Source organism: Eupeodes corollae, chromosome 3 (assembly GCF_945859685.1).
Source record: "Eupeodes corollae chromosome 3, idEupCoro1.1, whole genome shotgun sequence".
NCBI lineage: Eukaryota > Metazoa > Arthropoda > Insecta > Diptera > Syrphidae > Eupeodes > Eupeodes corollae.
The window spans coordinates 109,687,873-109,701,930 of NC_079149.1; the positions used below are offsets into that span (position 1 = coordinate 109,687,873).

At 32.1% G+C, this 14,058-nt stretch overlaps 2 protein-coding genes across 2 annotated transcripts in view; both read right to left on the reverse strand.

The window, feature by feature from the left end:
* LOC129951556 (uncharacterized) overlaps positions 1-14,058 on the reverse strand; it is a 109,157-nt gene that overhangs the window by 56,486 nt on the left and 38,613 nt on the right. The window lies entirely within an intron of this gene.
* On the reverse strand, positions 1,288-3,424 carry LOC129951557 (endothelin-converting enzyme 1). The gene has a single exon (XM_056063777.1). It carries the CDS (start codon positions 3,391-3,393, stop codon positions 1,303-1,305), a length of 2,091 nt encoding a protein of 696 aa, XP_055919752.1. The 5' UTR covers positions 3,394-3,424; the 3' UTR covers positions 1,288-1,302.

The window sequence follows — 14,058 nt, forward strand, 5'->3', positions numbered from 1 at the left end:
CCCGGACGGATTTAATTATTATTACCATGATCGTCGAAAAGAATAATTATTTTTCCTACGTCATCATAGCCGTGAAGGTGGTGTTATGGTTTGAGGTGCAATATCGTATTTCGAAACTATTGAGTTGGAATTTCCATCATCACGAATGACGGCAAATTCATACAAAAGCATTATTGATAGGACATTTCCGAAATTCAGTGAAATTTTGGACTTTTCAGCAGGATAACGCCCCCATCAATACAGTCACAGTTTTAAAAGCCTGTATTAACCAACAAAATGTTGGAAAGGTCTCCCTACTCACCAGACCTAAATATTATTGAGAATGTTTGGGGATCGCGCGTCCGGAAGTCTACAAGTTTGGGCAACAATTTGAAGACACAAAATCACTAACAACAGCAATAAAATAAGCTTCGATAAAGATTTCTTTAAATTATTTAAAAAAACTGTATGATTCCATGCCAAATCGAGTCTATGAGATAACGCTAAATAAAGAAGGGTCGACTATAAATACATGCATACCAAAAATAATTCCAAGCAATGATTGAAAAATTTTATATATAAAAAAACCGCTCTAACAGTTTAAAAAAAAAAAAACTGTAAACACTGTTCGATCTGTCAAAATAAAAATTTCAATATTTTGTTGTATTTTCAGCTGCCAGGCTTCATTCTGACGCATATGTGTAACATTAAGACTCTGACGCATGCGCAGTAAAAAAAGAAAAACAATATACGTCATTACTCATTTGTTAAGCTTAATTTCCATTCAAATGATGTTTCCTCGCTTAAGCATTCATTGAACTTCTGTAACTTGTCAACAAATAACTAAATCCTCCTAAAGTTCACCGCCAGACTTTAAGAAAATATGAATATGTAGCAATGACCTTGAACAAAAACAACAACAACAAAAACACTAAAAAGAAGTTATGTCTGCTTCCCCGAATAAAATTCTCATGCTACTCATTATTAAAATTATCCACGTATTGCGCTCACGCTCTGTTTGTTTACACACAGGTTGTGATACGAAGCTTTATGAAACCTGATGTGTACATACATCAATTGAAGGTACATATGTACATGTTTGGCATACATTAATAATTCCTTATCTCATAATTTGTCGTAAAAAATCATCAAAAAAGATGTATATATAGCCTTGCATTGATGAGGAACACTAATTCAGAATCAGAATCACTGAATCGTGAAAAAACCTCATCAACTACTCTGGTAAAAACAAAAACCAATCGAAATAATTAACCAACACTATTCAAACATTTTGATTTTTAATTCTTCTTTATTTCCCAAAATTTACCATATGACACATTTTTTCAGCGGATTCATATCTGTCCCCAGAGCACAATTGAATTCTTCACTAAACTCTGGCATATTCATCAGCGTTCCAATAACACGAAATTCATCGTAGGCATGGTCGTCCGTAGCCATCCGTTTCATTCGATCTTCCGGACTTCGACCATCGCACCATGTTTGAGCAAACTTCAGGAAGAATAGTTGTTTGTTTGTGAAATCAACTCCGGGAAGGGGTTTATCCTTCCCACTTTCCGTGGTGCCCTTTTCCTCGAGCAACCTCAGATAGGAATGATAGGCTATTCTCAGACCTGTGTTGTCAGCAATGTTATCGCCCGAAGTTCGATTGCCATTCGTCCTCATACCGTTGTAAATGAACTTGTTGTACTGTGATTCGAGGCACTGGTAGCGTTCCTTGAAATTCCTTAAGGACTCAGGACTCCACCAGTTTCGCTTCTTTCCATCGTAGTCGTACTCATAGCACCCTGAATCGAATCCATGAGCCATTTCGTGGCCAATCAAATTTCCGATTCCAGCGAACTTCAACGAGTTCGGTAGTTTGATGTGGTACAGAGGGAGTTGAGAGATCCCAATTGCCACAAAGACAAGGTTTATGAAGTCGGCGTAGTAGGCGTTTACTTCATGAGTCCCAATAATCGGATTGATCGATGCCTTCCCAATCATTTTCACGTAAACTCTCGCACGATTTCTTTCGAGATTCATGAGATTTTCCCAATAGTCCTTTGTGATGATGACTTCTTTGAAAGCCTTGTCCATTTCCGAACGATGTCGCATATCGTCTGTGTAGCCGATAATTAAATCCATTGCTCGGAGTTTAGACTTCGCTCCCGATTTGGTTTCACCATCCAACCAGGTTGCTTGATCGATAAACGAGTAAAAGGTGTTCTTGAGACGTTTCGATATCAGCAGAGCATCGGTTCGTCGCTCCTGATCGAAGGTGGTCTCGATGAACCACGGGATAAATGCATAGTTGAAATACTTGACAGTCATCTCTCGACACTTACTCTCGCGGGTCTTTTCAGAAGTTTCCAAACTCCAAAGGCGATAGAACTTGAGAATATTCCTCCACTTGGCATATCTAAACATAACACCTGTATCGGACTTGTTGAGAAACTTGCTGATGCTTGTGAAATTCATTATGTTGTCATGGATTTTCCACGAATTCTTTGTTGTTCCATTGAATGCCAAATCAAAAAATCTCTTCCAATCAATGTCACTTGAATTATGAGCATCCATAAAATCTTCCAAAGACTGAGCTTTTGAAATATTTGACACTGGCACTGATGCAATTAACTTCTTCTCGAAAATCTTCAGTTCTTCCAGCTCCTTTTCCACTACGTCTTTGTTTTCGAACTTAAAATCTTCCGTCATCTTTGTGAAGTTGAATGAACTTGAGGTCAAATATGCGCTAGGTTCCTCGATTACAATTTCAAATATTATATTTCTCGAATTATATTGGATACTCAGTGGCAGCAAAGGTGTAACGCCGTATTCCGAGTAGAAGTTCAATATCATCCAGTCGAGAGCTTCACCTTCCTTCAGCACTGGCTCCTTCATGGAACTCCAGACAGTTCGGTATCCCTGACTTAGATCCTCACTCATATTCATGCACGCTCCAAAATGCTTCTTCGCCTTTGTCTCGGCTGTTCTATCATCCATAATTGTTGTATTCTTGAGAAAGTCCACAATGACCTCATTTACTTTGACCTGCATGGCATAGAATAGTGTATTGTTGCGACCTAATAATGGAACCATAGTGTCGTTCTTCCAATTGCCACAGGCATATTCATAAAAGTTCTCGCACGGATCAAATGTCTGATTCATATTGGCCAACAAGAAACGTCCATGTTCCTCGAGTAAATCAGTCTCATCAATCATTCTATTTGGAATGGTAAAGATTCCATTTGATGATGACGACGCTGAAGGTATAACCATGGCTCTGCTTATTCCAAACAGAAGACAAAATCCAACGATCACGATTGAATCACTCAATGAAGACGATTTCATTTTTATATGTTTTTGTTGTTTTGAGTAAAAAATTTGAATATTTCCAAAACAAAATCCGAATCGCATCCAAAAACCAACAAATAAAAAAACAGTCTACACCGATGAAAAGTTAACTTGCGAATGATCTTAAAGTTACCGGCTCACTTGGCATATATACGAGTATTCGAAAAGAGTGCTTGATGTGCCGGTTGCGACCATCAATTAAAATTTGTTGCTTGTCCCGAATAAAGTTTTTTTTTTATTTTTTCGGTTTATGTTGTTATTAACTTGGTCTACAGGGTAAGTAGTTGCTTTAAAAAAAAGCGAATTGTTACTGATGAAAGAAGTGTTTATTTTCAATAAAAAATTTTGTTTTAAAAGTAGCAGCACTGTTTTCATACTTCACCAGTTAATTTGACACTGACAGATGACAATTTGGCATAACTTTTTTGTTTGTTTTAATGTTTGAATATATTTTTATGCCGAACCTATATGAATAATCTATTTGACTTTTTTAAGAACTCAGGGCCTGACTGTACGAATTCAGTATAAACTTTAATTTTTAAATAAAGATTGTCTATTAAATAAAGTTTTTTTATTTGGTAGCACTGTTTTCAGTGTGTGTAGATTTGACAGCCGAGCTGACACATTTTAAGAGTGAGTTCAGTTAGGCACGTTTCTATTCAAGAACTGAACTTAAATTGACGAAAAGTCAAACTCTAGTTAGTTAGTAGTCAATGGGCTTAATTTAAGATCAAGAAAAAAAGGCTTTATTATTTTTTTTTTAACTGTAAAATTAAGACAAATTTGGAAACTAAAGACTCTTCAATATAAATGGTCTATAATCTTTTTAAGGGGATTTTAAACTTAATACAAAAAATAGAAAAGGCCACTGAAATAAATATGAAATTTTTAGCTACTGAAATGTTTTTTAAACAAATGGCAAACATTACAGAAATTTTGCAGAAACATTTCGGAAATGTTTTTGGTGTGGACGCTTTGTGAAAGATTTCTGAAATGTTTTTCTGTTTCACATTTTTATATCTTTGTTTTTTTTTCTTCATATTTTTGTTCGTTCTCATCTTCTTTTGTAGTCTTGGAAATTTTTTGAAATGGGAAATAGAGAAGCATTTAAGAAACGTTTTAAAGTGATTCTAAAACATTTAAATGATTCTGAAATGTTAAAAAAAATGCTTCAAACATTTATCTTTGATCTGAGTGTACCTTTACGTGAACCTGAAAGATAATTAAATGTAATGCAATAACATAAAAAACATTGAATTTAAATTTACTACTAACTGATGAAAATGGTTAGTTTAGGTTTCGACAGAAGGTGGTAAAGAAAAGTTAAGATCCTTGAAAGAAACAATTTCAAATGTCACAAGAAATGTTGCTAACTTGTAGACAGGTTGCACAGCTTCGATTTAAAAGAAAAATTGCAAAACAGCTCAAAAAATATTCTTATCTTAACCTACATCACATTCTTAACAGCAAATTTAAGCTATCATTAGTTTTCAACATTGAAACCAAACATTAAAATTTTCTTGGCAGATTGGTTAGGTTATAGCTTCCAGTGAAAATGTCTGTCATTTTAATCGAGCATTTCAAGCTTAAATTCGAGCATTTAAGTTTGAGTTGAGATGGAATTGCAACAATAATTAAAGGCTTTCAGAGGAACGATTTTGTTCCAAAATATGAAATCAAAAATCAGCTGTTCACTGAAAACGATTTAATCATTGAAAACTTAAAAAATAACTGAAACAAATGTGCTGGATTAAATAAACTATTTTTTTGGAATGACAAATCTAGAAGCCATGACTTTCACTTAAACACCAAACATGACAAACTTAACTCTTTAAACCAATTTTCAAATTTGCCATGACGAAAACCAATGATAGCTATAAATTTAACCTTATATAGTTTTGTTGCCACTTAAATACTTCAACGAATTAAAACACATTTTTGAGGAGTGATTCGTCCCCAAATCAGCAATAAAAAAATAAAACATAGAAAACATCGAATGACAGATTTAAAAGTATAACAAATCGGTGTGGGTGCCTTGAAATTAGGCCAAGTGAAATAAAGTCCACTATTTGTAGTCACTTAAAACAAAATTTGGTCTTATTTCTCAAAATAATTAAGCCGTATTTCAATTTTTCCAAGTTCAATGGACCAATTTTTTGAAAGTCTGTAATATTTCACGGCACCTAACAAACAAAAACCTTGTACTTGTTAGAGTTCAATTTTAAGTGAAATAAGGCCAACTATATTAAGAATTGGCATTATTGCACTTTATAAAAGTTAAATCAGGCCAATTTTCAGCAGTTAGTCGTATTGAACTTTGGCATATTGAAATAAGGCCAAATTATTTTGAGAAATAAGACGAACCTATCTTTAATATGAGTATAAACATTGAGGTAGACGTATTTTATTTGCCTTAACAACACCGAATTTTGCACGTAACAATTTACTCTTAACCGTTTTTTACTGTTAAACAGCAAGTTCATAAGACCTCTTAGTTGATTTGTTTTACATTTTGTTTATTCTTACATTTGTGGTTCTAATGGGGATAGGCACTGATGAATATTTTATATGTTTAGAATCGCCTGCGGTATTACAGTGAGACGCGTCAAAAATAGTTCAATAGAACTTTCAGAGATAGAGAGAGTATAAATTTGATTACCATTATTTGTCATAATCATGATGATTTTGATGCTGATGTTGATGCTTTTGGTTATAATAAAAAAGAAAAAAAAATAATAATAAAAAATGATAAACGAACAAAATTATGTATAAAGATAAAATAAAAAAAAATTTGGATTATCTTTTCTATATCGAGCACTCTCTTTTTAGATTTCATTGTTTTTTTTTTATTATTATTATTGTTATTATTTTTTCTTTTTTTAATATGTAATGTGATGTAATTGAGGTTTCTGGGGGGCACGTTTCGAGATACTTACATACCATACCAAACAAGTTTGTAAGCTTATAGTAAACAAATCAAATTGAGAATTGTATATTATCATCTCAAGTTCAACGTGCTGAGATGCTGATGCTACGATTAAAATGCTACTGATGATGATTTGAGGAAATTGCATTGAACCACGAAACGCGGTTAGAGACCTTTCTTTAGTTTTTTTATATTTTTCTTTTTGAACTCCATTTGAGATGTAAACATTCAACTTTGATGAACTTTATACACTTAAATATTTCTGTAGAAGATCAAACGAGGGATTATCGTTCGTGTTATTTTTCTCATTCATTAGTTTGCAAAAAGATAATAATCATTTTTGAATTGGTATATGCTTATAGATATGATGAAGGTGTTAAGATATGTATCTATTTTGTTAAAGAGGTCTATAGATAAATGAAGATATTTCATAGATCGGGAATTATATTACATTAGGTATCACTAGAGTACTCTAGTCGGCGTTGCTTGGGAAACTAAAATTGTTTTTTTTTTTAGTTTGCTAAAATAAAATGTAGGTCACACAAATTTGTGTGACTAGAAACAAGGTGCTCCAAAAATAGTTGGACGTATTTTAAGAGTGTGAATCTTAGAATATTTTTATTATTTTTAAATGTATATTAGCTTTAGCCGGAAAATCTTAAGCATGAGAAAGGATATGCACAAAATACAGAGTGGCAGAGTAATCCTGTACGTTTTTTTTTCAAAAGGAAAGGTTTAAAGGCTTTGGGATTGTTCAAAATATTGATATTTTAAATATACCTACACATACAGAATTTTTCAATAAGGACTTGACAACTGTTTAAAAAAAAGACTGGGTTGCGACCCACACTGATAACTTCCCATCCTGTCTGTTGATTTGCCTTGCTTAAAAGATTTGTAAGTGTTCGTGTTTTGTTTAAAAAGTTGTCAATCGAATTATTCTAAAAACTCTAAAAATGAATAACAATATTTTGCATAATGGTGAAATAGTTTCATTTCAAAATTTATTTTTGTTAACGAGATTTTTTGGTCGTTAACTAATTTTTAACAATTTTAGTAGCATTTATTAATAGTTTTTATTTCTTATATAAACAAATACAAATTGGACGAATGAAATTAATTTTTCAATACCTTCTATTGTTCACGTGATATCGAGAACCGAACATCATTTTTACCAAATGTTCATACTGTTTTTTGTAGACTTTTTTTTATGAAAAAACGGACTGTTGGATTTTTATCAAAATTTTACAGTATTTCGAAAACATTATTTTCTGTGAGATAAAATAAGTTTCAAACCAATATTTTTAATTTTTGAAAAGACATTTGAGTCGAAAATTAATTTTTACGAAAAACTAAAAAAAAAACTTTCTATTCAATTTTTCAAAAAAATTTACCGAATGTTCAAAACAATGTTTCTGATAAAATTAGTTCTTAGCCAGAGTCTTAAAGTTTTGAAAAGACATTTATGTCGAAAATTAGTTTTTACCTACTTTTGTTAATTATTTTTTAGGTTTTTACTTTTGTTAATTATTTTTTAGGTTTTTAATTTTGTGTAAAAAATTGTCAACTTGATTTTTTTCAAAATGTTACTCAATTTTGACAACTACATTTAAAAAAAGACTAAAATTTGTTTAAGGCCAATGTCTCAAGGTTTTGTAAATTTATTTAAGTCGAAAATCAATTTTTACCAACTTTTGTTAATTTTTGTTTCGGTTTTTAATTTGTTTGTACAAAAACTGTAAATTCGATTTTTTTTCAAAATTATACTGAATGTTAACAACAATATTTTTTGAAAGATAAAAGGAGTTTAAAGCCAATATCTACAATTTTTGAAAAGATATTTGAGTCGAAAATCAATTTTTACCAGCTTTTATACAATTTTGTTTTAGGTTTTTATTTTTTGTAAAAAAAACTGTCAATTCGATTTTTCTCAAAATGTGTCTTTAAGTTGAAAGCAATATTTTTTATAAGATAAAATTAATTTGAAGCTATTATCTCAAATTTTTGAAAAGATATTTAAAAAAAACTGCCAATTCGATTTTTCTCAACATTTTATCAGATGTCAAAAACATTATTTTTCGTTGCACAAAATTGTTTTGGAGATGAAATCATATTTTAGTCGTAATATTTTGGAGGTGACAAATTTTTTTCTCAGTTTTTTTGATTTATAAAAAAAAACCGTTATTTGGAGTTTTTTCAAAATATGTAGTTGTTTGATATCACGTTACAATATGTTATATAGAATTTAACTGAAGTCTCTAGCGTTTTTGGTTCGTTAGATTTTTAGGGTTAACCAAAATGTTCACCTTTTTTCAAACTGCTATGGTAATAAAACCACCCACTCAATTTTCTTGAGAGCCCTTTCTGTACCTTTCTGCCTTATTATCTGGACGAAGAAAAAAACGTCGCAAACGTACGGATGTATGAACACGTACGGGCGGCGTACAGACATCTTTCTCAAAATCTTTTATTTTGACTCTAGGGACCTTGAAACGTCGAGAAATGTCAAAATTTTCAATTTGACAAATCGGACCCATTCTAATAATTCCCATCCTATGGGAAGTTTATAAAACGGACATTTGAGGTATTTCAAAAACTTGGCTATAGATTTAATGTACTTTTAAAACATTTACGAATTAAACTTTATTTCGATCATGTGGCCATCCCAGGTACGTTTGCAGCTTTCGATTCGTTTTAACAGAGTTTCGATGACTAGGTCACACATTAGGCTTGTTGGCAATAAACCAATTACTTAACGTAGCCCCAAAGAAAATAATCTAGGAGATAACACACCAAACTTATTTAAATTGATTGTAAAGGTGCGCCCAGACCAAAGAAATAATTTTGAAACTTTTAAGAAACATTTCAGAAACGATTTATAATGTTTCTAAAAAATGTTCTTCAATTTGGAAAAACGTTTCAAAAACAGAGAAACATTTCTGAATTGTTATTTAAACAAATTAGAAACATTTTAGAAAAGTAAACAATGTTTTCTGAAATGTGTCTTTGTTATGCTGTGTGGCTTGTGGTACCATCCTGTCGAAAGCAAATGTCGTCCAAGTTCGTATTTGCTAATTTGGAACAAAAATCTGCGGTAATCATAGTGTGATAACGCTGGTCATTCACAGTAACGCGACGATCGTTATCGTCAAAGATAAAACATAGCCCAAGCGATTTATGAAGATGGATTTTTGCCGAACAATAAAGAATATTTTTGACGAACCCATCGAGCCAAAAATGAGCTTAAAAAAGAAGCTGAAAATTAGCAAACAAACAAACAAAAGTAGTAGTTTTAGTAAAAAAATATATCACTTATAGTCGTTGATTCTTTGTGTTATTTAATACTATTAACATCTAGAGAATATATTTTTAATGTATTAAAAATACTGTCAGTTTATTTTTTTAAATTATATTAGTTTTAAAATGAAGAATTTTCTTTAAGTTAAGTCTCAGAATTGAGGACTAGTTTGTAGCGTGAAAGAAAACCAGTTGATATTAAAGTTGCAGTATTTCCAAGAAAAAAAAACATCAAAACTAAAATTTTTTCGACATTTTAAATAGAGGGGGAAACCACTTCAAATGCATAGGATCAAGATGCTTACGACTAGCTAATTTCAAATATGGATAGACGTGTAGGTGGCCATTTTTGTCATAATAAATAAATAAATTGGGTGGCGCAACAGTCCGTTTGAAAACTATGGCCTAGTGACTCACAACTCTCTACCATTCCTGTGTGCAAGTACTCTTGTCAGGGATGGAGGGGACAAACAGTTTTAAGCCAAATCCGAACGGCAAATTTGAGAAACCACTTTTCATGACAAGAATTACTCTTGGAGAATTTGTCAATTCCTCGCAAGAGGCAGTACCCGCGAAAAAAACTTTAGCTGGCATAGGCAGGGCAGGGTACTAACCATCATGCCCCGGGTACTACCCATTTTTGTCATAGCTCATGGAAAACGCGTTTAAGACAATTTTAGACTTTTGGAAAACTACTTTTTTTTATCAGGAAGTTCTCGACTCCCTGATTGCGAGTATGTTCACGACAGGCGTCTGTCTCTGTGACATCATTTTCCATGCAGAAAGCTCTTGGATACCAGACTGGGTAGCACGAACTTGCTCATATACCCAAAGAGTCTATTTAAAACTATTTCCTGTATTTGAAAAATTACCTTTGATTTAAAAAATTTCTCAAAAAAAACTTAATTTTCAAAATTTTATTTGAAAATTGTTAGAGAGATTTTTTTTATTAGTTTTATGTTAATATTTTTTTTTATTTTGAGTTTAAATGAATATGCAATTTCGGAAAGGGCATATGTCGGATATTTTGTCAAATATGTTATTTATACCAATGTGACGTTAATGCTTGTCCACACTCATTAAGATCGAAAACAGCACATCTCTGGTATTAATTCTACTAAAAACGTCATCGCATGTAGATAAAAAAAAATAAAATGTATGCACTAGTTTGAAAAAAGAAACAGTTTTTTAATTCCCTACATTTTAAATTTTCAGAGATGTGCCCTTTTCGAAATTGCATTTTCAAATATTTTAGTATTATATAATTAGATTTTATTAATATAAATTTACATTATGATTTCTTTAAAAAATTAAGACCATAAAAACAATGAAATTTTTGATTATCAAATATTATTGAGCCAGTAAAAAAAAATTATTGAAATTGGTTGATTATTTCTTGAGAAAACTTGAAGCAATTCAAACATATTTTTCTTATATTGAAAGAAGGCAAGTTAAGGAAACAAAATTTCGGGAAAACTAAAAAAACGGCTTGTTTTTGAGAAAATTCGAATTTTCTATTTTATGGGGACTACTGTTTTTTTAGTATTAAAAAAGCTAAAAAACTTCTTACCCGAATAGGCTCAAAACCTTAAATTCAAAAATTGAAGCCAATCGATATAATGCTTTGGACTGTAGGGGCGAGGACACACAGGTGGACAGACAGACATACCTATGGAATCGGGGGACCCACCTGTTCGACTTCCCTACTAATGTTATGTCATGTTTGAATAAAATCTTGAGTTTACTTATGTAATACTTGCCATATAGATTCTTTATGTCGTAAGTAAAAGGGTTTCACTCTGATAAAATTGCAACTGACCGACACATTTAAATTTATAAAACTAAACAACTGCTTAACATTTCCATTTAATTCCCAAATGCTTATTTATACGTTATCAATAAACTAAAAAGTGAATTTGCCTGAAAAAAAATATCAGATCATTGTTAGTAACAAATATACTGTGAACCAACAAGAATAATTCATTTTTCAAGAACTACTTAAGATTTCAAGTCAATCGGTTAAAAATTCTCTAAATTATGAGTCCAACAAATTTAACAAATTTAAAAAAAAAATAAGTATTCAAATAAAAGGGTTTGAAGTTTTGCTTTTTAGCAAATCAAGAATAGAAAAACATTTTTAATTGATTTTGTTTTTGAAATCCTGTTTTTAAAATGAAGTACTTTAGAAAAAATATTAAACAACATGTACATTAACAATTGTTTTAGAAAAAAAATATTGTTCTATAAAATTAAAATGAGAAATATTAATAATACTATTTCGTTTTAAAATACAATAATTCTTTACTCAATTTAAAAACTTCGTTCAATATTTCGAATAAGTCAGTTCACTAAAAATTTCCATTTTCCCACGCCAAATAACATGCAGAAGTTTTAATAATTTCCATCCGTTTTACATAAAATTAAATGATCCTCCCATCAAAATAAAATAAAATAAAAATGTAAACAAGTAAAGAACAACATCATCACAAGATTAATGTTGAACTTGACTTCAAAAAGATTCAACTCCTTTATAAGCTATACGCACAAACTTAAAAACTCCCAGCACAGTTTGCAAGTTCCCCAACCACGTACATATGTAATACATATGCATAACTGCAGAACTCCTCGCAGTAGCTTTTAACCATAAGCAAAGTAAGCGTTCTACAGTTTTGAAGCAGTTTTTCACAAAATTAGATTTTTAATTAAAATAATTTCGTATGCAATTTAGATAATCGCGCACGATGCAAAAGCATCATCAGAACGCGACGACGACCTCAACTCCAACGCTTTAAACGTAAAGATATACATAGTTAGCCAAAAACTGACTGAAACAAACCGAAACAGAAACCGAACAGAACTAAAAGCATAGGTACAACGATCGGGCGTAACGGCGGGCGTTTACAAATGAATATCCTTCGAATGCCCTCCTTCGGGATCTTCAATTTTTGCCTTTTTCATATTTTAAAAAACAGATTCTTTGTTTTCTTTCTTCATATGCAAACCCCGCCACTCCATCGAATCGCAGCGCGCATCGGTCGGTAGTTCATTCTGGGACGAATATTTAAATTGATCATCTCCATTATTATGCACAAGGCCTCTGCATACGGATCAACTGGATTTTTCTCATGGTCCACCACACCATCCACCTGAGCAAAATCTGAGTCAGTCTTAAGTCTAAGTACATATATAAAAGACGCACTGTATCGTCTGGAAGTTCTACATTGGATGGATCCTCCGCTACCGCCTTCGTTGCAACATTTCATAATTCACAACCAGTACCGATGCGGCCGGTCAATTTTGCGCTTACACTGGCAGGTAGTAGTTCAAGTAACTAACATTTTCCCCGGCGGACCCCTACCTCTGAAAACGTTTTTATTTTCTATACAAATACACCACCAGGGTCGGATTGAATCATTAATTAATGTTACCAAAGATAACCCGAAGTGTTTTTTTCCGGCTGCTGATTCATAATTTAGGCTACAAAAATGCAAAACAAACTTAAACAAGAAGATAAAAAGACCTAAATTAATCATTAATTGATATCGAGCGCGACGACGACGTGATCTGAAGCGCGTGACACCGATTCTGACACTTACTTCTGTTTCCTGTGTCTTGAGGGGCCGGCTGGCACAAATTTGTTTTGTTCCTTATCATAACCACCTGTAAAAAAGTTTTTATTGTGACTTTTGTATCTGATGATAAAAACTGGAGAACTTTGAGTACAGGAAGGGGCTATCGCAATTTTGATCAGAAGACCAGGTCCCATTAAATTTATGTTTGAACTGTTTTCAAGAATACATTTGAATATTACCATAATCGTATCGGAAGGATTTGATGTAAATTGAAGAAGTGTTTGCAAAGCTTTTGAAACAAAAACAGAGAATGTGGTCAAACACCTTTCCGTAAAATATTGATTGAAAAAGAAAGCGATATAAGCATTATCTATATTTCAAACTTCCTTTGTACAGGGTGCAGCTAACAATTGTTTTCTTTTAGCTTTTTTGAGAAAAAAGAATCGGTATCATGCTTTGACGGAACAAAAAAAGTCGATTTACGCTTGAATAACATTGAGAATTATTGAAAACTTATTTTACAAAAAAAGGGTTCTGTGTTCTTTAAAAAGAACCACTGTTTGACCCAAATAAAAACACACACTGCACATGCTGTAAGCAAGTTCAAACAAAAGGTCTGTGAGATTGTCGTACGGTGGACATAGACGATAATGTGGCTGCTCACGCTAAAGTTGCCAGACTGAATTCAGAAACATGAACTCCCATTGATACCAATAGCTCAACATTTCATCGTACTAGCCTCAGCAGAATTCCTCACAAATATCTCAGATTGTTCTTACAAGGTCCAATTCGCTCCATAATTAAAGATACCACAATCATCCGCTTTTTAATTTTTTCGAAGTTTAAAATGGAGAATGATTTAGGATGGAAATTATTCATCTTTTATATTAAGGCACATTTTTATCAGTTCGTTATTGAAGAAAAGCTAATTCA